We start from the raw sequence: 27,039 nt of genomic DNA on the forward strand, positions 1-27,039 counted from the left end.
TACCGATATGCGTTTGTCAGAGTGAGGGGCAGAGACCATGGGCGTTCACTTAGGAAAGGCTAGTCTCATCGACCTAACAACCAGGCACAGTTAAAGTACAACGACAGACTTCGATTATCTGTTGTGTTGGTGGTATGGATTACGGGTTAGCCTCCGCGTTAAAGGAACAGGTTCCGCAGTGATTGTGGATAGCCTTTGTATACATTGTACAAGGATTGTCGTGGCTTGAGGAGAGGACACAAGGAACGTTACAGGTAATGTGTATGGGACAGGTATTGGAATCGGGACACTTCGACACTGGCTGTACTACAAGGTTGTGGCCTGAGACCCTTTGAATTCATCGTGTCGTGCGTTTTAATGCGTATGAGCGGGTGTGTAGGTACACTGCACGTGGGTGTAACCGATCACAACGTCACAACGGTGGTTCGATGTTTGAGAGCCTGAGATAAGACACCTGAACTTGTTTACTTTACGGTTTCATGCACTGTGTCCTTTGAAGATCGAACTGTAGAAATACTGACAAGAAGATAATATGTGGCATACCTTCCACAATGACAACACACAATGGGAACAATGGCAGCAGAACATGGGCATTGTGATTCCAGGAGGTCTATAACAGTGGAATAACTCACACGACGACCGAGATAATGACTCAACTGTTAACAGCAAATCAGTGGACTTTCCTCAGCGTGTCATGAATTGCAATATGGACATATGCTATAAATCCCGCGGATCTGGGTAATCACATTATTCACGAGAATATTAACCCAATCATTCAGCTCAGTAAATATGGTTTCACGGAATCAACAAAAGCGCCTAGTTCTTATCGTAATCCTGAATGTGTGTTGACATTCTTATATTGGATTTCATGAAAACCAGGACCGGAGGAAATGTGCTTGAGTTATATACCAACTGTGTAATATTGTAAGTGGAACGTAAGGCGAGGTTTCTTTTGGTAAACTGCGTTCGTTCAAGAAATCGTGAGGAACATCAACATTAACGCGACAGTTATGGCATTTATAGTGCAACAATTTTCACTGTTCGCAGCAATGGAGTCTAGCATGACATGATTTACGTCTCATAGCCTCAAGATATGTCAAATGATCTTCATAGGTGCACAATCGGGTAGTATAGCTAATAACCGAGTCATATCTACAATCAAACCAAAGGACTACCTCCAATCTTTATTTATTGATCTTCCTTCTTTACTGCCCAATTCTAGCGTAAAATAGGCTCACGCGAAGTTTCAATAAAACAAATCAAGCGATACACTGAGGTCGAAGCTTGTGGCTGTGGCCAGTGAGATTACCTGTGAAGCACTGAGAGATTAAGGGATTACGGCGTATATCCTGGACATGACATGCCGCCAAAAGCCGGAGACAAGCTGGTGGGTGTGAGGAGGGAACGCACTCAAAATGGCACAAACGTCACAAGGTAACGATACACAAGAAATAGTTCATTTGGGATTAGCATTATCTGTTTCTAATATTTACTAATGTTCTTAGGGAAAATGCGTTCCAGGTGTGCTCTGGGTCGGTGGGGTAGAAAATGTGGTTAAAAGGTAGGCTTGTCATGTTGAAGACAGGTTCGATTCCCGCCATGGTTTAATGCTCAACGTGGCGAACAATCACACTTCATTTATTAATCACTCACACAATAAAAGTGTATTTATAAGGATATTGGATGGTTAGGATGTTTGACCTGCCATTGGTCGTCCTTCGTGCCTCGAAGGAGCGGTGGGGTAGCCTAGTGGTTAAAGCGTTCGCTCGTCACGCCGAAGCCCGGGTTCGATTCCCCACATGGATACAATGTAGGAAGCCCATTTCTGGTGTCCCCCGCCGTGTTATTGCTGGAATATTGCTAAAGGTGGCGTAATACCATACTCACTCACTCATCGTGCTTCCAAACAATAGATTTTCCGGTTCAAATCTGGTTGAAGAATTATCACTGTGCAACATTTCATGCAGTTCAAAATATACCTTATACTAATTCCCACATAATATAAAGGAGATGAAGTGCGATGAACTTTGGTTTCACGTCGCATATTGCGTGCGTGTGTCCGTGCGTTCGTGCGTGCGTCAGTGATTTCACTATTCCAGACTACTGCCAGTTTTCAAGTGCCAGCCCCGTGGGATAACTTGCTTCAGTGTAATTTAGCTTGTTTGTTGTTTAACGCCGCGCTCTGCAATATTCCAGCTATATGGCGGCGGTCTGTAAATAATCGAGTCTGGACCAGACAGTCCAGTGATCAACAGTATGAGCATCTATCTACGCAATTGTGATACGATGACGTGTGTCAACCAAGTCAGCGAGCCTGGTAGTCGTCTCTTACGACAAGCACGTGTTACTGAAAACCAATTCTAACTCGGATCTTCACGGGTCGCTTCAGTTTAGCATGGATGCCCCACGCAAACGCGTTATGTGGACTCTGAGTCGACTATGCCCCGATTTCTCGAAACAAACTTAAGTCTGAATTTTGACTTAAGTTAGAGTTTTACTCAAATTTGCGAAAATGCATTTCCCAGAATGAACTGAAATCGATATTAAACTCAAACATAGTAGACAATTTGAGTTTGGTGGGTAGATTACTTAAGTTGTTTGGGCTTTTTTATTTACAAATTCAGTTGAGTAAAACATTCAGCTGTTTCAAATTGTCAAACTCAGTTTGAAATTTGAGTAAAAAGTTAAGTTTGTTTCGAGAAATCGGGGCCAGTACTTGTCATAACCTCTTAATGCCAAGCGCCAGGCAGGTCAACAACAAGTGTCATTATTAACGTCTTCTGAAAAAGCAGCCCGGGATGTTCGGGGTCGGTGTCTATACAGGAAAGAACAGCGTGGTTGGAATATTATCTCATATTGGTTGTATATAAAAACAAGTATATTGTAGGTAGGTCTATTAAATATAATGTATATATACACTTAATGCACAAAACTAACATTGATACAATGTGATTTCATATTGGTTGTATATAAAAACAAGTATATTGTAGGTAGGTCTATTAGATATAATGTATATATACACTTAATGAACAAAACTAACATTGATACAATGTGATTTCAAATTTGGTTCATATCAGACAGCCATACCTTTTTAATGGACGCTGTCATATGACACATGAGAGACTGCGTCGAATATGTCTTTGTCAACGATGTGTATACAATGTTCATGTAATTGATAACCCTAAAGTCTAAACTATGTCTTTGTATGCAGTATGTCTCTCATATTACTATGTCAATATTGATGAAACGTTGCAACGATTTGTCATTAACGATGTATGAAATTCCACCTATATCAACCAAACACATTACATATTAAGTTACACCTACTTGCACACACTTGATCTGTCGCCCACACCAGTGGAATAAATAAAAAAGGAGTTTAACTCCAGTAGAGAATGATTAAACAAGTTTAGACTGCATCTGTTCTATTACCCGAGATTAAGAAATGTTTTGGTCTCCTTTAAGATTTAAAAAATAAAATTAAGATATATATTTTTTTAAATAAGAAAACTTTATCTCTGTGACTTTCTGCAGAAAATTTAATAACAGGCAGCAATGCTGGATATGTTACTGTAAGTCTGACCCCGGAAGACCTCACACAGCTAGTGTTGAACTGTAGATTTGTTTTAATGCCTTAACATGCAAGGTCAGTCAAATACATTGGAGCGTTCAATCCTGCTTGACACAATGTGGTTAGAATATTCTCGTCGTATTGACAATATGACATGGGCTTGTAAATGGCAAATCGATTGAGTGAGGGAGAAATCACTAAGACCCTTATCTCGTTTCATATTACATTTTGTTTCACTGTCGTAACTGAAAATAGTATTGATCTCTAAACAATACGAAACGTTTTATGCGTCGTTTAATGATTATTTGAATCGTTAGAAGTTACATGAGGGCGTTTTAATCTCGTTTGGTATCAGTTCATCGTAATAAAAAACAAACACAGATACAATATAGATATGCTGATCTGTGAAATATTTTATATTATAACAGATATGTGATTGCAGTATTCAATGCAATCATGAACATAATTGTTTATGTTCAGGGCGTTACCATTTTAGAAGAAATTCTATACTATTAATTGAAAATGTAAGGGCAATAACCCTGGTATTTTACATTGTAATACTTTTATTTAGTTTGAATTCTTTAACTTTGTTCACTTAAAAATGCTGTTGTTCCTTAGTCTTCGATCGTGCCAAAAAAATTAAACATATTTGTAATATTTTTTGTTTCCTCAAAAAAGGCACTTTTGAACATCATAATGTAATATATATAAGATATTATATGAGTGCCCATGTTATACTATGTTTACGACACGAGTGCCTAAATGTTGGTATTTCCCGAGTGAGAAAATGCATTATATAATGTTACGTTCTTTCGCTCGCGACCTTTGAATGTTACGTTCTTTCGCTCGCGACCTTTTGGGAATTCATATTTCCTGCAGGCGATGGATTAGCCTAAAGGTTAAAGCGTTCGCACGTCGCGCCAAAGACCCGGTTCTATTACCTACATGGTTATAATATATGAAACATTTTACATCTCAAGTCCTGCGTCGTGATATTACTAAAAGTAGAGTAAAACAATACTCACTCACTCACTCGTATTTCCTTCCTTTTCATACACACACAAGCCCAATTAATGATACATAAGCAATGTGACTGCTCCTTGGTGTTTGTGAATCAGATACTTTGTCGCCATTGTGGCAGGTATTCAAGTGGCCCGTCTCGAGTGTGGCATGTCCGATCTTTGACCCCTTGGTGACTAGAGTCAATACTGAATGCCTGTACTCCGCAGATATCAGTAATGCGTCTCGTAAAACTGTTCTTGTTAGATAAACCATTGATCACTAACTGTTGAAACAGGCACGTCTCTGAATTGACGGAAAAAAACAACAACATTATAGCTCATCTAATTATCAATTCAAAATCAGTTTAATAGTTCCACGTCGTATCGTATTTCAAGTGCACTGAGATAGCATTGTAACGTAATAAAAGTCTTTCAGAAATGAAAACTTTGTTACATGAACTCAGCACAAAATATCAATGATAATACGCGCTATAGTGAAATCTATCAACACCGGACTCCAGATCTGTTTGATGTCAAACCATTTGTATCATATTTACAGTCCCGATTATTCTACAGTACTTTATCGTCAAGTAAAACGTAAATAGAATTTCGGGTCTTATTAATGCAATGCTGTGATACTCCTTTCAAGTAATGTGGTTTGTGTGTTAATTGTTTATGCCACACAAGGCACTATTCTCGGTATGCCTGACCACCCGTGCAGACAGGTTCCGCATTATTACTACAAGGTTATTAAATACATTCAATAAATCTTAAAGGAAACTACCCATGCAATTATATGGAGATCCGGGGGGCGGTGGGTAGCCTATTTTGCAAAAGTGGTTAAAGCGTTCGCTCGTCACGCCGAAGGTCCGGGTTCGAATCCCACATGGGTACAATAATGTGAAGCCCATTTCTGGTGTCCCCCGCCGTGATATTGCTGGAAGATTGCTAAAAGCGGCGTAAAACCATACTCAGTCAGTCAGTCAGTATGGAGATCCGGGTTATAACCCATGTTTGTCGTAAGGGGCTTCTAACGGAATCGAGTGGTCAGGCTCGCTTACTTGATTGACACTTGTCACCGTATCCCATGCAACTGCATAGTTCGTTGCTCATAATGTTGATCACTAGATTGGTTAAATCTAGACTGGGTTATTTACAGACAACCGTCGTATAGCTGGAATATTGCTGAGTGCGGCGTTAAAACCCAACAAACTTAATCAAACATTGATGATTTGTGTAACAGTTGTCTTCATGAAGCTAAATATATCCAGTCCTGGTTTATACTTTTAACAACGTTAACAGGCATCTGAATATTTTACCTTTTACAGAAAAGAACACTCTCCCTATTTCGCTATTTGATGCCACTATTTTGAGTTAGTTCTGTTACGTATCCTTAATGTTAAGGGCAGTGGGGTAGCCTAGTGGTTAAAGCATTCGCTCGTTACACCGAAGACCCGGGTTCGATTCCCCACATGGATACAATGTGTGAAGCCCATTTCTGGTGTCCCCCGCCGTGATATTGCTGGAATATTGCTAAAAGCGGCGTAAAATCATACTCACTCACTCACTCACTTAATGTTAAACAGAAAGAAATATGTTATGTTTCTTCGAGAGGACCACATAGATTATTTCCAAACCATTTCTTGATAAAGTTGCACACAAAACATTAACACCTGGACGTGTGTAGTCAATCGAACACTTTCTCTACAGCAACCCATTAGTATTGATTTCACGGCTCACGACACACCCCAGTCCTGCCAGTAACAACATGTAGCTACTCATAGGGCAATAAACACAGCTTGATATCGACCAGGGAGTACAGCATAGCGCACAGGATTCATGTATTACATGTGTACATTGCTGTGATATTAGCCGTGTTTCTGGTGGAGTTACCTTTAGAACAAAGCATAAACATTGTGTAAATATTGAACGCTTCCTGGTTATGTAGTTGGTCTTTTTCAAGATGTTTCAGGTGGAATTTGAAAAGTAAATCGTATTACAAAACGACTCACCCTAACATACTTGTCATATAAGAATGTAATTGGCTACCGCGGTCAATAATCCGTCGTGTTTGTATGCGTCCGTTAGTGTGTGCGTGTGCGGGCGTGTGTGCGCGTGCGGCTGTCGTCTCCAGCCTCAGATACTGATAGACATATTAAGTCAATCCAGGTGTTACTTATGACGTTAATCCTGACAGTGTCGTCCCCACCTTCAGGTACTGATAGACATATTAAGTAAATCCACTTGTTATTTATGACGTTAATCCCGACATTGTCGTCCCCACCTTCAGATACTGATAGACATATTAAGTCAATCCAGGTGTTACTTATGACGTTAATCCCGACAGTGTCGTCCCCACCTTCAGGTACTGATAGACATATTAAGTCAATCCAGGTGTTACTTATGACGTTAATCCCGACAGTGTCGTCCCCACCTTCAGATACTGATAGACATATTAAGTCAATCCAGATGTTGCTTATGACGTTAATCCCGACAGTGTCGTCCCCACCTTTAGATACTGATAGGCATATTAAGTCAATCCAGGTGTTACATGTGACGTTACTCTCGACAGTGTTGTCCCCACCTTTAGATACTGATAGGCATATTAAGTCAATCCAGGTGTTACATGTGACGTTACTCTCGACAGTGTTGTCCAAAGCCTCAGCTACTGATAGACATATTAAGTCAATCCAGGTGTTACCTATGACGTTAATCCCGACAGTGTCGTCTCCACCTTCAGATACTGATAGGCATATTAAGTCAATCCAGGCGTTACCTATGACGTTAATCCCGACAGTGTCGTCTCCACCTTCAGATACTGATAAACGTATTAAATCAATCCAGGTGTTACTTATGACGTTAATCCCGACAGTGTAAGAGTGGTGGGGTAGCCTAATGGTTAACGCGTCTGCTCGTCGTACGGAAGGCCTGGTTCGATTCCCCCACATTTGTACAATGTGTGAAGCCCATTTCTGGTGTCCCCCGCCATGATATTGTTCTAATATTGCTAAAAGCGGCGTTAAACTAAACTCACCCACTCACGACAGTGTCGTTCCCAGTCTATTCTCTTAGAAAGAGGCAATGTCGGTTAATGTTCCGGTACATGTGAGAAGTGACGTTCCCGATGATAATGCTTGTCTGGAATGTGAGGACACGCAGAGTAAAGAGTTTTACACAAATGACCGTTGTGTTAAGCCAAGTGCAGTGTTTGTTTCGACCTGGTTTACTTATTGACCTGTGTAATATTATGTGCGAACTCAGCTCAGTGTTGAGCTTGGTGGATATTACATCAGAGGAAATTATTTCAATTATTAAACTTTTATCGGTTCAAGTATTGTATTAGGTTCGCTGTTTAAGTTATATAGGAACAATCCTTCTTTGTACTGAGCGAATAATCGCGACCTAGATAAAGGAAACTAAAGGAAACTAAATCTTAAAGGAAACTACCCATGCAATTATATGGAGATCCGGGGCGGTGGGGTAGCCTAGTGGTTAAAGCGTTCGCTCGTCACGCCGAAGGTCCGGGTTCGAATCCCCACATGGGTACAATGTGAAGCCCATTTCTGGTGTCCCCGCCGTGATATTGCTGGAAGATTGCTAAAAGCGGCGTAAAACCATACTCAGTCAGTCAGTCAGTATGGAGATCCGGGTTATAACCCATGTTTGTCGTAAGGGGCTTCTAACGGAATCGAGTGGTCAGGCTCGCTTACTTGATTGACACTTGTCACCGTATCCCAACTGTATAGTTCATTGCTCATAATGTTGATCACTAGATTGTTTAATCTAGACTGGAGTATTTACAGACAACCGTCGTATAGCTGGAATATTGCTGAGTGCGGCGTTAAAAAACAAACAAACATAATCAAACATTGATGATTTGTGTAACAGTTGTATTTGTGAAGCTAAATATCTCCAGTCCTGGTTTATACTTTAACAACGTTAACAGGCATCTGAATATTTTACCTTTTACAGAAAAGAACACTCTCCCTATTTCGCTATTTGATGCCACTATTTTGAGTTAGTTCTGTTACGTATCCTTAATGTTAAGGGCAGTGGGGTAGCCTAGTGGTTAAAGCATTCGCTCGTTACACCGAAGACCCGGGTTCGATTCCCCACATGGATACAATGTGTGAAGCCCATTTCTGGTGTCCCCCGCCGTGATATTGCTGGAATATTGCTAAAAGCGGCGTAAAATCATACTCACTCACTCACTCACTTAATGTTAAACAGAAAGAAATATGTTATGTTTCTTCGAGAGGACCACATAGATTATTTCCAAACCATTTCTTGATAAAGTTGCACACAAAACATTAACACCTGGACGTGTGTAGTCAATCGAACACTTTCTCTACAGCAACCCATTAGTATTGATTTCACGGCTCACGACACACCCAGTCCCGCCAGTAACAACATGTAGCTACTCATAGGGCAATAAACACAGCTTGATATCGACCAGGGAGTACAGCATAGCGCACAGGATTCATGTATTACATGTGTACATTGCTGTGATATTAGCCGTGTTTCTGGTGGAGTTACCTTTAGAACAAAGCATAAACATTGTGTAAATATTGAACGCTTCCTGGTTATGTAGTTGGTCTTTTTCAAGATGTTTCAGGTGGAATTTGAAAAGTAAATCGTATTACAAAACGACTCACCCTAACATACTTGTCATATAAGAATGTAATTGGCTACCGCGGTCAATGCCGACATATTATGTCAATAATCCGTCGTGTTTGTATGCGTCCGTTAGTGTGTGCGTGTGCGGGCGTGTGTGCGCGTGCGGCTGTCGTCTCCAGCCTCAGATACTGATAGACATATTAAGTCAATCCAGGTGTTACTTATGACGTTAATCCCGACAGTGTCGTCCCCACCTTCAGGTACTGATAGACATATTAAGTAAATCCACTTGTTATTTATGACGTTAATCCCGACATTGTCGTCTCCACCTTCAGATACTGATAGACATATTAAGTCAATCCAGGTGTTACTTATGACGTTAATCCCGACAGTGTCGTCCCCACCTTCAGGTACTGATAGACATATTAAGTCAATCCAGGTGTTACTTATGACGTTAATCCCGACAGTGTCGTCCCCACCTTCAGATACTGATAGACATATTAAGTCAATCCAGATGTTGCTTATGACGTTAATCCCGACAGTGTCGTCCCCACCTTTAGATACTGATAGGCATATTAAGTCAATCCAGGTGTTACATGTGACGTTACTCTCGACAGTGTTGTCCCCACCTTTAGATACTGATAGACATATTAAGTCAATCCAGGTGTTACATGTGACGTTACTCTCGACAGTGTTGTCCAAAGCCTCAGCTACTGATAGACATATTAAGTCAATCCAGGTGTTACCTATGACGTTAATCCCGACAGTATCGTCTCCACCTTCAGATACTGATAGGCATATTAAGTCAATCCAGGCGTTACCTATGACGTTAATCCCGACAGTGTCGTCTCCACCTTCAGATACTGATAAACGTATTAAATCAATCCAGGTGTTACTTATGACGTTAATCCCGACAGTGTAAGAGTGGTGGGGTAGCCTAATGGTTAACGCGTCTGCTCGTCGTACGGAAGGCCCGGGTTCGATTCCCCACATTTGTACAATGTGTGAAGCCCATTTCTGGTGTCCCCCGCCATGATATTGTTCTAATATTGCTAAAAGCGGCGTTAAACTAAACTCACCCACTCACGACAGTGTCGTTCCCAGTCTATTCTCTTAGAAAGAGGCAATGTCGGTTAATGTTCCGGTACATGTGAGAAGTGACGTTCCCGATGATAATGCTTGTCTGGAATGTGAGGACACGCAGAGTAAAGAGTTTTACACAAATGACCGTTGCGTTAAGCCAAGTGCAGTGTTTGTTTCGACCTGGTTTACTTATTGACCTGTGTAATATTATGTGCGAACTCAGCTCAGTGTTGAGCTTGGTGGATATTACATCAAAGGAAATTATTTCAATTATTAAACTTTTATCGGTTCAAGTATTGTATTAGGTTCGCTGTTTAAGTTATATAGGAACAATCCTTCTTTGTACTGAGCGAATAATTTTGTACTGAGCGAATAATCGCGACCTATGTTGACTAGGGGCTTATTGAAACGCTAAATTCAATTTCAGACTCATGAAATGAAACGCGATTGGAGTGATTTCAAGTTTGTTGTTTGTATTACGATTCGTGGATGTAGCTAAACTTGGTTACATTTTCCGTCAATCCATTAAAATCAATTACCCCACATATTTACTGACCAAGCTTTTACACTTATGTCGTTTTTTCCAGACCGATGTATGATAAGAGGATTGACGCCTTTATAACAGTTGAGAAAGTATACGTTTAAAAGGGTTTGCACTCAATAAACAAAATTACACTCACAACTAACCGTATGGACACTTGTGTTAATTATTCATGAAATTTTTGTTTTCCTTTGAATACCACAAAAAAGATATAATCTAAACTTTCATCACTGCCAAGGGGCAAATGTTACAACCTGTATTATTGGTTATACACCCATCTGGTTATAAATCCTTCTGGTTATATATACTCATGCCAATAATGGTTGTCACCCCCTTCAATAATTTGTAATTGGAGAGGGGGTGTAGGGTGTAGGGTGGGGGTGTGAGGTGTGTGTAGAGGGTTGGGGTGTGAGGTGTGTGTGGGGTTGGGGTGTGAGGTGTGTGTGGGGTTGGGGTGGGGACGGGGTGACAACCATTATTAGCATGAGTATATATCCTATGCATGGTCGCAGAGTACAACGGCTTTAGAGTATGGCATTTATGTGTCATTGAATGATTTACCTTGAGGTTTTGTTGAAATGTTGTTTAGGGAAGCGTAAGGGTGTAATTCATCTACAGAAGCCAAAGCAGTGGCCATTTATAGCCTGTCTAAACACCGTAACCTGACATTACCATTTGCTTTTATAACCATAACATTTTCCTTTCTGTGCTATGACAGGGGACAGAATGAATTATCGATTGGTTGTTATGAGTGGTTTCCTTTCAGTCACTGCAATGTCAATATGAAGATATGTTGTCTTTTGAATGCTGGGTGACAGTTTTATTGTTATTAAGGCTTTCTGTATACACGGGTGCCCCTCGTAACAATTGGCTGATTGTTTGCAGATGTGCTTAGGTGGTGGACTCGGTATGTTTAGTGGTCATGGCCTTTAGAATAGAGGACTGGATCAGCACATAAACGTTAAGAGCAGCCACTCCAAAACTTTCTTTCGTGCCGCCTTCAACGATTCAAACACGTTTATGAATATTTGCAAAACGCGATGCATTGCCATAAAACTCTTTCCACGTGTATAGGGATTAGGTGCTAAAAACAGATCGTACAATTCCGAATATAATATGACCATGTGTTTGTTTGTGTTTGTTTGTTTGTTTGTTTAACGCTGCATTCAGTAATATTACAGCTGCATGACGGCTGTATGTAAAAATCGCGTCTGAATCAGACAATCCAGTAATTGACGTCATGAGATACAATGACAGCATGTGATTATGCGTCACTATGAAATAATGATGATACCAAAGAAAGTTTTCTGATGTATCGTCAGATTATAAAATATTAGTATTCATATGGATTGTGGTTTAACTTACTTTATACGTGTACCAAAATGAAATAAAACGTCAAAACCTTTTCAATCCGAGCCCATTGTACAATTCCAACAATAATTATCATTAGTATGAGAGTTACCACTGGTATCTGTATAAGTGATAGTGAATCACATACATGTCATGTAGTTGGAATCGTACAGCGCACTGTTGCAGGGATGCCTTCTTATTGTGAAACTGGCTGGCTAGGTATTCTCGAAACGTTCGTAGCCCTACGAACTTTTTAAGCCCATTCTTAACACATTGGATACGATCAAAGTTAAGAATTCTTAGGGCTACGAACGTTTCGAGAATAAGGGCTCTGGTTCTGTCGCTGTTATGTTATCTATTTTATCATATCATTTTAAATAGTGATGATGTTAGGTATTCGCGAATAATCTGCGTTTTCTGCTCCACTGGTGGCCTCCAACACAAACATGCAAAGGTAAAGTCAAGTGTTCACCTTAACAAAAACGTTGACATTATGATACAGGTGAAACTAGGAAACTGCATGAGACATCATTTAGGTTACTGATGCGTCAGATTTGGAAATATACTCCACATGTATACTGTAAAGGTTTTTAAAAGGTTTACTGGGCCTTGAATATGAATATTTACACAATATTTGTATGGCTGTCTTTGAAAACATGGACATGATCGATTGAGCCTCAAAAGTTGTGAAATAAGGTACATTTCAAAAGTGTAAATCACCTCTCCTGTCATGCGGTCAGGCTGATAGCTTGATATCACTCTTTATAAATATGAAACTGATGTGGCAGTTCAACCGATTTTTAGTTCTACAGGGAACACTACATATTTTTGTGTACCAAACGTGAACTATCGGGTCGTAAGTAAACCATACATAGTGACGGAGATGTTATATCAGAAACACACCAGTTTATAGCCTGTTGTCATACCTTAAACACTCCGTACGAATACGGGCAAAGTAAAAAGAATTATCCAAGGTTTCACTATTTCCACAAATCTGGAGTAGATGCACTTTGGTAAAAGCTATATAAAGTATTTCAACAAGAAATCTGTGGTCGCCGCATCTGTTTAAGGCATCCTATAAAGGATAAAACATATGTCAACAAGAAATCAATTGTAGGTGCTTCTGTTTAAGGCATCTATAAAGGATAAAAAGAGTGTCAACGAGAAATCTATTGCCAATGCTTCTGTTTAAGGCATCTATAAAGGATAAAACATATGTCAACAAGAAATTTATTGTAGGTGCTTCTGTTTAAGGCATCCTATAATATAAAGGATAATCAGTATTATAACAAATACAAATAGACAGTACTGGCATTTCACTGTGTTGCTGCACTATCTTTAGAGTGAGTGAGTGAATTTTAGAATTTTTAGTTATAAAAGTTTTGATAGTATAAAAGCCTGTCATCAAAGGACAACAAAATAACTAGATTATCAAAGAGTGTGTTTAAACTAGTGTGCAGCCATTCAATATATCGCTATATGTAACAGTACATGATAACAACAGGATATTGGTCTTTAAAAACCAAATCAGATCACCACACTAGGGACTATTGACAGTTCCTTTGCTACCTGCATGGGCCCCAGCAAAATTGACATATCCCTTCATGTGTATTATCATTAGAATATGACATTTTCTTTCTTCCTTTAATTTTCGTAACACGATTGAAATTATTGAAATGCAAAGGCTGAATACGAGTTCAATTACTGGGGGGAAAACATGCTAAAATAATAAACCGACTGACCTAAACTATCAAAATTCATAAATGGTGTCAGAAATACCTGCCAGGTAGCCCTGCCTTCAAGTGAATGATTGGTTTGATATCAGGCTGCATTGAACAGTCTGTCAGCTTGATGTGGGAGGAATGCCCGTTAATGTTTACTAATTGTTCAAACCCACGGGTACGGTTCTTGTATACCTTTGAAGGATATAGCTATGCAAGATTTAAGCCTCATAAAATGACACGCCATCAGTGCTTAATGATATATACTGGGTGTAATAGTGTATTATGCGCGCCTACTTAATCCTACTGGACAATGGTAAAATACTTTGCCTACGCTTCATTAGGTTAGATTAGGGAAGGCTTGCAAGTCCAGTGAAAGTACACTGGTTTATAACAGTGTTATTGGCCCCTCGGTACGGATCAATCGCGTTCACTTCATTATGACCATGTAAAAATGGAGGTTCTCTATAGTGGACATATGAAAGTTGGAGATATTACTGTTTCATGAAGACATGTCTACCAGTGATTGAGTATATAGGATATTACCGTTCATCACATAGGATGCTACTCTAAACTTCTTAGAGAATATGCTTGTGGATTATTTATCCGTCTTTGTGACCTTTGTTTTTTGAGGAATCTCTGCAACAGTGCATGGATTTATCAATGTCTTAACAGCATTCGTTTCTGGATATCAACTGTTTGAAATTGGCTTGGATGCAAAAAGATTGTCACCGGATCCCATTTACGCCATTCTTGGATAAGTATTGACTTTATGATGTGGAGTATATATTGTGTCCAAAAGTAGAAGCCCTCCATCATGACATTTCTTTGATTGGATGGAGACAGGTTTTAAGTTGTGGGTATTTTCTATCTGTACAACATGTTGATCGGAGACCTAGATCTCAAGACTCCTCACATATGGTTTATTACAAACTTGTCGTCAGAATTACCAATTTCTAGGAAGAAACCAAAACAACTTAAACCAATCAGAATAAGGAGGAAGAAGCGACGTGTGCATCTAAATGACAGGTTGGTACTGCAGTATTTTCAACAATTCTCTTTATCCTTGCCAACGTATGAATTAAGCGAGAACACGTATAATGATAGGTATCTGGGGCAACACATGCTGAAAGGGTTAGAAAGGTACATTACCCTTTGGTAGCGTGTCATTTGAAATCTCTCTCTCTCTCTCTCTCTCTCTCTCTCTCTCTCTCTCTCATCTCTGTATGTATGTATGTATGTATGTATGTATGTATGTATGTATGTATGTATGTATGTATGTATGTATGTATGTATGTATGTATGTACTGACAGTTTGGTTTTACGCCGCTTTTAGCAATATTCCCGATGTTAACAGCTCCACGTGATACTTATATAATAGATCAAATTATTAATTATCATATAGAGCTGTTACCATCTATGTTTACTGGCGAGGGTGTATAAACCAAGCACGTGGTGGCCCTCCAGAATACATTTGCATGCTCAGCGGGAATAGCTTAATACAGTAGGGTCATGCAGTATGTGCTACAGCAATATTTGCCATATTCATATCTTTTGTCATTGTCAATATCAGTACAAACACGCTGAATTACCGTTGTCAGGTAGTCAAAACAGTGTCAACTGCATTGTGCCATATGTCAATCTCCCTTGTTAGGATCGAAATCCGATTGCCCCACATGCACGGCTGGTTGACTATAATCGATATCAGAGATCATGCAGATAAAGCTGTCTACGCAAGAATACGACCAACTCGGATTATATTTCACCCTCTAGGGCATGGCATTTACATTTAATATCGTCTTAGTGTGTCTATAAGCCAGACCGGGGTTGCACACTGCTTTAATCGATGACAGTATATTTGATAATAACTTATAAAGCCAATATGGGAATGTAAAATGAATATGGAATTCTGCTACAGTATATTTGGCTTGCTGAAAATTGATTTCTTGCCAAATTAATTACTTACAATAGTAAGTAATAAACCCAATTAATAAACTCAAATTGTCAGGAACCTGCGATGGTGGATTGGAATTACACATTCTCTTAGAGTGCTAATAGTTGTGGGTGCTTGCACCTTGTCAGTACTCACAGAGGAACACGTTATAGGGTTAGCTGGCATGGTGAAGCGTTACAAGTTGACAACGTCTTTATTGCAGTGGATGCGACGTGTCGGTGTAGATGCTAGCACCGGTACCGTTATAAAGCAATGTCGCATCCATTGCAATAAAGAAGTTGGCAACCCATGTAAGTGGTTTCTCCTCCTTATACCGACGTCTAAAATGCCACTTAACGACGTCGACCGCCGCCGTGGTGTAGTGGTTAGAGCGTCCGCCCGGAGAGCGGAAGGTCGCGGGTTTGATCCCCGACCGCGTCATACCAAAAGACGTTAAAATATGGTACTTGTTGGTCCCTGCCTGGCGCTCGGCATTAATGGTTACAACAAGGACTGGTCGGCTCGGAGTCAGTATAATGTGTCTGAGTGGGGTATTCATGTTCACTGCGGCATGGTATCTCAGTGGGCTAGCACTATAAAACCAGCCTAAGTCTGGGCTAGTACAAGCAGCCGCACATACACATACACACGCATGCACGTCGTCATATGAACGAAATATTCTCAAGCACGACGTAAAACCCAATTTCACCTCACCTCACCTCACTTAACGACGTCAGTACTCATAGGTTTCCGATGTGTCTACACGTGCATCACTTTGGGTTTCTTTCTCTCCTGTCAAGGTAACACATCGTCACTGAACTGTTCCCTACCTCCCTCCCTCACTCACTATGATATCATGAATATTGGACGTGAAAAACAACATAATGCAAGCTGATAAAAACCTATGAAACTTATTTCCTACTCATATGTACACAATACATTCTACAGCACAATTTGATTTGGAAACAAAAGTTGTTCCTCAATAGTAAACAAATTACTTTTATTTTCAATGCACTCGTTTATAAATTTAACGGGCAGATTTGATCCAAATTATTTTTTTTAAAACGTATACTGTTTAACAATGATTGGCGTTACATCTCGTTTTTGCAACATTTATATATAATTCACATTGTACATTCATCATGACATGTTTACTCTTCCTTCCATTGTATCCTGGGGCGGTATTCATATATAAGCTTATGCTTGTTTACCAATCCGGTTCCTTTCTTTGGAAATATATATGTTTAAATCATACATTCTACAGGTGAGAGGTGAGTGGTGTCAAGTACCCTCTGTGTATGCATGTCACAATCATCAACTCATGTTTGCATACGTTTTGGTGTTGTTATTGTCTGGGCAAAGAAAACATCAAGTTTATTCAGAATGATACCGACAAAGGAGTTTCTTAATGTACAGACATAAAGTATACAGAACGCACCTGTTCATCAGGAATTACGTTGATCATATATATTTGGCTGTTGTTTTCATTTCAGGAAACCAGAGAAAAATCACTTTGGCGCCTGGGAAGCCCCAGTCCCTGATGATGACATGGGTAGGTGTACACGCGTTCACTGGTAACTCCCAGCTTCTGTTGAGTCAGAAACGGACCGATGAATTGCAAATTTTATCATTGTACAAAATTACCACATAAATATAAATAGTACACATGTTTATCATTTACTAATACCCAACAGCTTTCTAATATTAGAAGATTTTCCGGACTCGACCAAAAAAGTTCTTTAAGAAACTATCATTAAAATTTTGACACAGTTCACTATTTGTTACGAGGGAGGAGTGCAGAGAAAGGGGCAGCCAGGTGTTCGAGAAGCACGTGCACAAGTGCCCACCAAGTTATTGATTCATTAGCTTGTGCTGTGCCGTCTCCATCCTTTCTCGCACACCTGGCTGTCATGAGTCTGTAATACGTGTTGGTAGTATGTGGACTGGGTTATTTTACGGACGTTTCAAATCAAGTTTAACGCAATGCTCTTTTGTTTGTTGTTTACGGACGCACTCAGCAAAAATATTGCGGCGGTCTGTAAATACTCAAGTCTGAACTAGACAATCCAGCGATCAACAGAATTAACATAGACCCACGCAATTACGATACGATGACCTGTGTCAACCAAGTCAGCAATCCTAACCTCCCGATCACGTTACTCTTACGACAAGCATTGGTTGCTGAAGACGAATTCTAACCCGGATCTACATATCTTAACACAATGCGACATCTGTGACTGAGGAGGAAAACTTATTCATATTCAAATCTCACTAATTGCGGAACGAATTGTGTCTGCATTCCAAAGTATGATCAGTGTAAAGTATGAATACATGACACGTTTTTATGCATAACGACTTCGTGTTATTCTTTATACGGCGTTTCAGAGCTAAATCTTGTTTCTCATCAGGTGAATGCTGAGTTTTTGGACAAAAAATTTAAAGAAAAAGAATTACCTCTGAAACGTCGTAAAAAGAAGTTGTTATCCATAAATTCATTTTCGTCCAACGTCTAAATGTCTTTCAAGAACTTCAGTGTAAAGTTTAGTCTGGTTACTTTTCAGGAATTGTATCCTGGATGAAATTCAGCGACGGCCATGGAATGAAGCCAGGTAAGGGTAGCAAGAACCTCCTGAACATACCTAAGTCTATCCCGTTTGGAAATAGTTTCTCTTGGCCATTTGATTCACATAATGAGTGTATTCATAGCGTACCATCTTAAACTTTGTCTTATGTTCTATGCATCAGAAACATTTCAGCCAGAGAGCATTAGTCGTCCTTAGATGTACTCCTCCCCCGATGCGACATGGAAACATCTTTGCATTAGTGGGTGTGTTTAGTTTTACGCCGCTTTTAGCATTATTCCAGCAATATCACGGCGGGGGACACCAGAAATGGGCTTCACGCATTGTACCCATGTGGGGAATCGAACCCGGGCCTTCGGCGTGACGAGCGAACGCTTTAACCACAAGGCTACCTCACCGCCCCGATCTTTGCATTTACCTCCGTCATAACTTAGTGTTCATATTCTTGTACTTCAGGTAGTGTCGATGATGAGGATGACTTTTCGAGGATACGACAAAATGGATTTTCTATGTGTCCATCAATTGAAGATTCTAGAGTATTTGAACTACAAAGTCTGCATGATAGATTTAAGAAATCATCATGTCAATTCACTTTAAACGACAACCACGAGAAAAAGCCCCTAGTCCGCCGCAACCCCCAATCCCAGTTCCTTCAAAGACTACAGAGAATGTCCCCGAGGTCCCTAAGCAGAAACCTCACGTTGAAGGTGTCAGGCGTGTTTGTAAGAGTGCCATACCTACACACCAATCAAATGTTTTGACGTCAGAGGAGAAGGAGGAGCTTGCTGCAGTGGACAATATCTCACTTCCGGCTCGGGGTTGCAGTTCTGACGGTCAATCCCAGTCAACGACAAACGCCGCGGATCTCGCAGAGAGTAAAACTAAAGTGAAAAAGCTGATGGGTCTCGCTCAGAAATATATGACCAAGGATGATAAGGCTCGTGATGAAGGAGAAGATTTCAATGATGAAGGATATGATTCTAAAATATCCAACGAAGCGGAAGGAGTAGAGGAATGGAAGAATATGGAAGAGGTGTTACTTGCGCGGGAAAAGTCTCTAGGAGAGACGTATGGGGAAGAAGAAGGTCCCAATCAGATGAACACATTTCAGTGGGTCAGGGATCCAGGTGGAATGTCCCCAGGGAGAATAGTTAAATTGTCTTACGCCCAAAGAGAAAAAACGTTCTATAGTTTAAATGGTGATAAATTTGAGTCTTTGTGTAGAACTTTAAGCAAACAGAATACTGGGAACAATTTCAGGGGCATAATGGCTGCAAGTCTTAGTAACCTCTCTCCAAGCTCACTGAACATGCGCCATTTTAGAGAGGCGGGGAATTTGCATCTTCTAAATTATGGCGTGGCAGGAACACCGAGATGGGGTTACGAAAATAACAGTCGGGGTAACTTTTTGCCAGCTCAGGGTGATGGTGATTCAAAACCCATGATTCTCAGGAAAGTGACAATACAGGATGCTAACTGTGAGGGTAGTGGAGGTGGCGATACCAACTCATCCCCAGAAACACAAACGGCGGAAACACCCGAGTTGAAGCGAACAGACACGACGCTGAATAGGGAGCGATCGAAAGTTCAAGTTAATCACACGTCGCCTCAGCTGACAATAGACTCCACCAAAATCAACAGAAATGTGTCTATACCCTCACCCCAGCAGTATAGGCACATCAGCAGTAGGGTTTCTGCAAGAAGGGGTGATTTACGGACTCCAAAATATGACCCTCGGGATTACATACTTACCGATAACGCCTCTAGTTCTCATATTCCTATCGGGGATTTGTTACCCGCGGTGGAAAAGAGTATCCAGCAGACTCATTCTCAGAGAGGTAGACGATGTCCTGCTGATGACGCCTCACAAGCTTACCCTTCACTCTCGGAGGAGGAGAGAGCCATCCTCATCAAACGTGATGTGGCTGCACTGGCTGCCACCTATGATCCGGTATGATTGAGAAGGGTCTTTAATGGATGTAGACAGGGATTTGACACTTTTGTTTAATATGAGTGTATTTTGATGATATTGGGTTGGTTTGGTTGAACAGAACACTAAACTGAGTAACTGAACGAAAACTCGTATATTGTTTTCAAAAACATTTCTCAGTACTCATAGGTTTCCCGATGTGTTAACACATGCATCTCAGTATTGTTGATTTCTTATATATAAGAGCCAACACCATTTCCATAGGTCTGCACCCGTGAAGGTCCGGGTTAGAATGAACCTTCAGTAACCCATGCCTGTCGTAAGAGGCGACTAAAGGGATCGGGTGGTCAGGCTCGCTGGCTTGGTTGACACATGTCATCGGTTCCCAATTGCGCAGGTCGATGCTCATGCTGTTGATCACTGGATTGTCTGGTCCAGACTCGATTATTTACAGACCGCCGCCATATAGCTGGAATATTGCTGAGTGCGGCGTAAAAGTAAACTCACTCACTCACTCACTCCATGGGTCTGCAAAAGGTCTGCTCAAAGCAGGATTGATGGTACGATTCCGACTTTGTTCGAAGCACGTTATGAATCAATATTGATCAAATAGTGATGATACCAGGTGTTCTAAAACAGCATATCCTGTCACACCCGTCATAAACACACACAGAAACAAGCCTGAAAATATGTTTACAACTTTTATTCTTTGTAATATATGCAAAGCTGTACTAACCTGTTGGCAACAACAAAAAGGGGTTGATTGCTTGTACATGTACTCGTATATACAACGTTAATGCCAAACAACATCCAGCCTCGCTCAACCGCTCACACAGAATCCTTTGGTCAGAATACTAATATGAATATATCGCTGAAAAATTACCCTATTATGTCTTTGTGTATGTCTATATGTGAAACAACAGTGCAGATGCTTAGTGACGTTTGTAATGATATAACATGATAAAAGATTTTGTTTTGCCTTTCAGCCTCACGGTCCTCCGGCGTTCCGACCCCTCCAAACCAGGTCTCCTCTACAACGTGCCAAAGAAATATCAAATAAGAGACTTCACGGACATGTTACACAAAACCCAGTAGGTAGAAGGCTTGGTTGACACAGGAAAATAATAGTTTTCTTAAATGCCAGTTTATTCAAAATAGGTGACATAATATTCATAATAGGTGATCCATATACAGTGAAACCTGTCTAAACCGGCACCCCACGGGACCGAATTAAAATGCCGGTTTAGACAGGGTGCCGGACAATGACGGTAGACAGGGTGCCGGACAATGACGGTCATTTTCCAACATGGCTGCCATTTACACTCGTCAATCCCTTTATCTCTATAAAGTCTTTGATCTTTTGTAATTGTGCAACATATTAAAACAATGTAGGTGATCCATATAGGTAAATGTTGTATGAAGCTAGGTCCTAATATAGCTGCATTCACAATAGCACCAGTAATTCACCAAGGTCTGTCTATTTAACCATATGATAATATACTTTGTATGTATTCCAGGAGGTCGGTAGGGGAGCCTAGTGGTTAAAGCGTTCGCTCGTCACGCCGAAAACCTGGGTTCGATTACCCTCGTGCGTACAAAGTATGGAGCCAATGTCTGGTGTCTCCTATTGTGATATTGCTGGAACATTGCTGACAGCGGTGTAAAACCATACTCACTCACTCACTCTGTATTTCAGGATGGTACAGAAACAGTTCGTGTCGCCTCTCCCCGGTATCAAACAAGAATGCCTCACAGACGAATAGGGTCTTCTACAGGGTAAGAGTCTAGCTCCCATTTCATTTATATATTACCTTAATCTTACAATACAATTATTAATTTGAGTTTTAACATCCTAATGATCACCTCAGAGTAAAGCTTGCATCAGTAAACGAAGTTGTACCTCGTTTGCAAATCGAGAAAATTTAAAAGTTAACGATACCTAAAATGTATTAACTTTGGTTTTAATAGCTATAGCACACGTGGTTTTGTTGTTTTTTCCTGAATGCCGGCTGATGTGTAATAGCGTCTTGTTGAATGTCATCAGGAAACTAAGGGTAAAACTGGCCCTGTTTGGATCAGTAACAAAACTACAGGACAGGATGTCCGCCCGAAGCTCAGTGAGATTCTATACATATCATTGTGGTTTTAATGTAGTCGCTTTTGGAAGGTATAAATCGCAACTCTGTGCTGTGAAAATAGATAGTCATATCAGAGAGGATCACGAATACAGATTGAGATTTTAGATGATGTCCTATTCTAGGCCGTAGAAATATAGCTATGACTTGTAATTCGATTTCAGTGAAAATTTTAGAGGGATGGGCATTAAGTATGTTCATCTGTAGCTCACCTTTTTCGTCATTTAAAGGAGTTAGCATTTTTCTTGCACATCATTGTAGATTTTGCACTGCACTTACTGTAATATAGAAATTGTAGACAATACTTTAGATTATTATCTTATCTTGGGTATGGGTATCTTAACATACTGATATTCTATTTGTTCTGGTCTGCTATTTCTCAGGATGGTGGGGTAACCTAGTGGTTAAAGAGTTCGCTCGTCACGCCGGAGACACGGGTTCGATTCCCCTATATGGGTACAAAGTGTGAAACCCATTTTGGACTCCTCTGCTGTGATATTGCTGGAATATTGCTAAAAGCGGACTTAAATTATACTCACTCAGTCACTCACTGCTATTTGTCAAATGCAAATTTACTTGTGAAAAACACAGGTGGTCCCGTGATCTAAATCATTTCGACTTACCGTGTAGAGTTATCTCTCTTTCCATGCCAAGATCCGCTAGTCAGGAATCCAAATCAGGGATCATCCGTATTTTGATCCTTGGTCAATATAATTAGTTTGCAGAGTCATCAGTTTGACAGAGTTAGTGTCTTCCCTGTTTTCAGCTTGGCGCAAATGTTATGCCTTTTTCATTTCAACAAGCTTGTGTCAAGATATTCGTTACAGCTCAAGTCACTATTTAGTCTATGTCGCTGTCATAAATTCCTTCCCCTGCGCCCTTTATGTGAACATGGCAAATATTCCATAAATGCGTGTTTGATAACCATTACTTTACTATAAAACTTCAACAATTACAGTAAGGTCAAATCGTGTTAGAACTGGTCTTCTGCAACCCATGCTTGTCGTAAGAGGCGACTGACGGGATCTGGTGGTCAGGCTTGCTGACTTGGTTGACACATGCTGTTGATCACTAGATTGTCTGGTCCAGACTCGATTATTGCAAACGTGTATTGCAATAAAAGCGCTTTCCCTTTACATGTTCTCGCCCGTCGCCCCATGCGGTATGAGTGTTATTGCAAGATCCGTTGTGCTATTCGTTTCTTTCGCCTTCCTGCTTTGTTGGACTGTTCCGTTTGATATATGCATATATCCATATTAAACAGGTTCGAATAAAATGTAATTGTTCAATATACAGTCCATTTAATCGTTTGATTGTTAAAATACCCCATGTTCCATATCTACAGAATTAATAGTTATCTGTTACATGTATCAAATGATGTTTGGATATTTATTGTTAATGCTAGTTTGTAATTCTTTGATTTATCATAGACACACTACTATCTTAAGATATATGGAGATGTATGTGAATTGCCGTTTTTACTGCTCATTGATACAAAAGTTCATTTCTGAATTACAACAGGCGTGGAAAGGAAGCCGTTGTTACTCCTCGGTCACCTAAACAGGATAGAGTTCCTAGACTCCTATTGTCTAAGTCGAAAAATGTTCAAGGGGGTCAGTATCATCACGGGTTTCGTTGGTTTGTGGCGCACCTTGCATCAGTTATTGCAAATGCCTTGTAGTGCATCAGTCAATATTACGCCAGAACAAAATGCCTTGTGATGTAAAGTGGTTCGATATAGCTCCAGTCAATCAGCGTGTACGCATTTGTATAGCGCAGAACAAAGCTGCAAAGATCATGTCTGTCTATGATGTCAATAAGATTTTTGCGTTAGTCCCTCGATCAAACAGGCAGTTAGTGTGGCAAATAGGAAATTGCATTGTCATGTCCACAAACATCAAAGGAACAATTTAGGGACTGAAAATAGAAAGTATCCATTTTGAAAAAGGATACATGTTATTGACTGGAGCTAGAGATATGTGTTTGCATGTAGTAGCTAAATGGAGCTGAATTCCTTTATAATCGGACAAAGCTCTTCTAAAAATTAAGGAATTATTAAGTTGTTTTATTAAGTTCCCGTATACTTATTTATGTTGTTTATGTTTAAAAACTGTAGATGTTGCATCCCTATTGCACATTTTGTGAATTAATTGATTCAATATTTTTATGTTCTATTCGTACTCTGCTGGGAGCACGGATGGCCCAGTCGTTTAAGGCGCCACAGTTGCCTCCCCTACCAGTACAAGGAACCTACAAATATCGATTCGAATCCAAGTCGCACTGAATGTTTTTTAGGTTTTCAGCAACATACCCAAACCCTTGCGACGCTTGGGTTCCCTCCCATACTGACCTGTGAAGGTCTGCGTTAGAATTGATCTTCAGTAACCCATGCTTGTCGTAAGAGGCGACTAACGGGTTCGGTTGGTCAGGCTCACTGACTTGGTTGACACATGTCATCGGTTCCCAGTTGCGCAGATCGATGCCTATGCTGTTGATCACTGTCTGGTCCAGACTCGATTATTTACGCACGGCCGCTATATAGCTGTAATATTGCTGAGTGCGGCGTAAAACTAAACTCACTCACTGACTCCGACACTGATATTGTCGTGCCGTGATATAACTGAAATACTGTTCCTGACGGCGTTGGGTTTCAATACACTCACTCACACGTCCCCGATAAAAGACTTTCACTGTCTAAAATGAAGTTTGTGAAAAGACATATTTTTGTTACTCATGCACCAATCTTTGTTTGTCATGAATTTCAAATCATGCTGAATAATGAACCTCATGCATCCATATTGACCAAATTGTTATATGTTAATAAACATGTTGTATTATGGCTCGTGTGAAGATAATCACCTGATCGCCCCACCATGCTTAGTTAGATTTCTAAGTGTTGTAGATTCGTAAACAGAACATTTTCATTTCAGCCAAATCGAGTTAAATGAACAGCGAGGAATACCTCGATGTGTGGAAATCATTTATGTACCGAAAACTATTCCACTGAGTCACACAATAAACCATTCTGAACAAGCCCCAAATCAATCTAGTTGATCTGAAATAACTGACTGGAACTGATGAAACGTATTCTTTGTATTCATATTCTGTACTTAATATATAATGATGTGTATAAAAAGAAAGAAAACTGCCAGTTGAAAAAGCTTTAAATTATTCGTTTTATTTACAAAATAATTAGGCAAATACAGTAACATGTGGCTGAATTGGTTAACATCATGAATATATCCAATATTATTTGGATAAGTGTTTTATGAAACTGACATGTTCTTATGTAGATGATATTCATCACTTATTGTTTGATAAAGCGTGTAAGTTTTAACTTAACCTTATTACTGGTCTTACCGCTAAGGTGATCGTAACTTCCATACTTCACACAGACTTACGACAATCGTAATGTAATGGTTACTTTGTACAACGGCCATGTCGTGTCATCAGTGCACATGATATTCAGGATTATTGTGTCTGAATCAATGTACATGTATTCCAAAAATATCCCATACGATTTATAATTTTTTCTTTAATTTTCAGCTTTCTAAGCAGAGTTATCAGCGGTCCATTCAAGCGGAAGTGTTAGATGACTGAATCCCGGAAGTGATTAAACAAGCATATATTCGTCAGAAAGGACGCTGCCATGTGTATGGGATGTTTCGGTGAAATTTGGTAATTTGATGATCAGTATTATGATATCATGATACCCAAAGATTTGACCCCAAAATGACGAGTAAGCTAGACTACCTCTTTAAGATAAACTATACTTTGATGTCTAAAATCAACCGCCTGTTGTAACTAGACATTTTTGCATTTTATATCTGAGATACGCATTCACATTTTCAAGCCAGAGTTCAAAGTTACCCAAACAGGTAAATGTGAGTTATTTTATTGGATATAGATAGATATGTATATTTTACAGATGGAGCTCATTGTTACGTATGGGCCATTAAAAAAAAGTCTTGAAATAATGTGAATACTTTTGTTTATTTTGATATGTCATATTATCTTTGTATTAAAATAAACATCTTATATTGTTGAAACATATGCGCCATGTTGTGTTTTCCTGTGTTCAAAAGTAATAAAAATTGATAATGGTTATTCTGAAGAGGGGCGGTGGGGGTAGCCTAGTGGTTAAAGCGGTCGCTCGTCACTACGAAGACCCGGGTTCGATTCCGTACATGGGTACTATGTGTGAAGCCCATTCTGGTGTCCCCCTCCGTGATATTGCTGAAATATTGCAAATAGCGGCGTAATACCATACTCACCCACTCACTTTTCTGTAGAATTTCTTCCTTACAGCATGTTGCTTCAATTATGCATGGTTTCGTACACACATTTGACGCGATATATTTCTCTGGATTTGAACCCACCTGTAATAAGGAACTTTCGTTTCTATCAGCAGTCGTCTGGAAACATAATCTTCTCGGGTGATTAAATGTATACAAAGGAAAATATAGTTTTTGCTTCAAAATCCTAAACACAGATAATGCATTTTTACAAAGTGGACATATGTCGAAGAGAGCAAGATGTACGTTGTAAAAGCTAACGTTGTGGAGAAATGCATTG

At 39.9% G+C, this 27,039-nt stretch overlaps 1 protein-coding gene across 5 annotated transcripts; it reads left to right on the forward strand.

The window, feature by feature from the left end:
* On the forward strand, positions 1-26,514 carry LOC124258159. 5 transcript variants are annotated; one of them, XR_006893549.1, is made up of 9 exons: positions 1-1,434; positions 17,311-17,369; positions 18,379-18,426; positions 18,856-20,350; positions 21,316-21,420; positions 22,026-22,105; positions 22,374-22,446; positions 23,986-24,077; positions 26,011-26,514. XR_006893549.1 is itself a non-coding variant. In XM_046692396.1 (8 exons), the coding sequence occupies exons 4-8, from the start codon at positions 18,980-18,982 to the stop codon at positions 26,016-26,018; spliced, it is 1,656 nt and encodes a 551-aa protein (XP_046548352.1). In that variant the 5' UTR covers positions 1-1,434; positions 17,311-17,369; positions 18,379-18,426; positions 18,856-18,979; the 3' UTR covers positions 26,019-26,514. The 5 variants fall into 5 exon arrangements, 3 of the variants coding, with proteins under 3 accessions (XP_046548352.1, XP_046548422.1, XP_046548207.1); XR_006893553.1 differs by lacking the exon at positions 22,374-22,446 and adding an exon at positions 25,395-25,548; XM_046692396.1 differs by lacking the exon at positions 22,374-22,446.
* The last annotated feature ends 525 nt before the right edge of the window (positions 26,515-27,039 follow it).

The sequence above is a fragment of the Haliotis rubra genome, unplaced genomic scaffold (genome assembly GCF_003918875.1).
Source record: "Haliotis rubra isolate DU_JTF1 unplaced genomic scaffold, ASM391887v1 Scf10, whole genome shotgun sequence".
In the NCBI taxonomy this organism is placed as follows: domain Eukaryota; kingdom Metazoa; phylum Mollusca; class Gastropoda; order Lepetellida; family Haliotidae; genus Haliotis; species Haliotis rubra.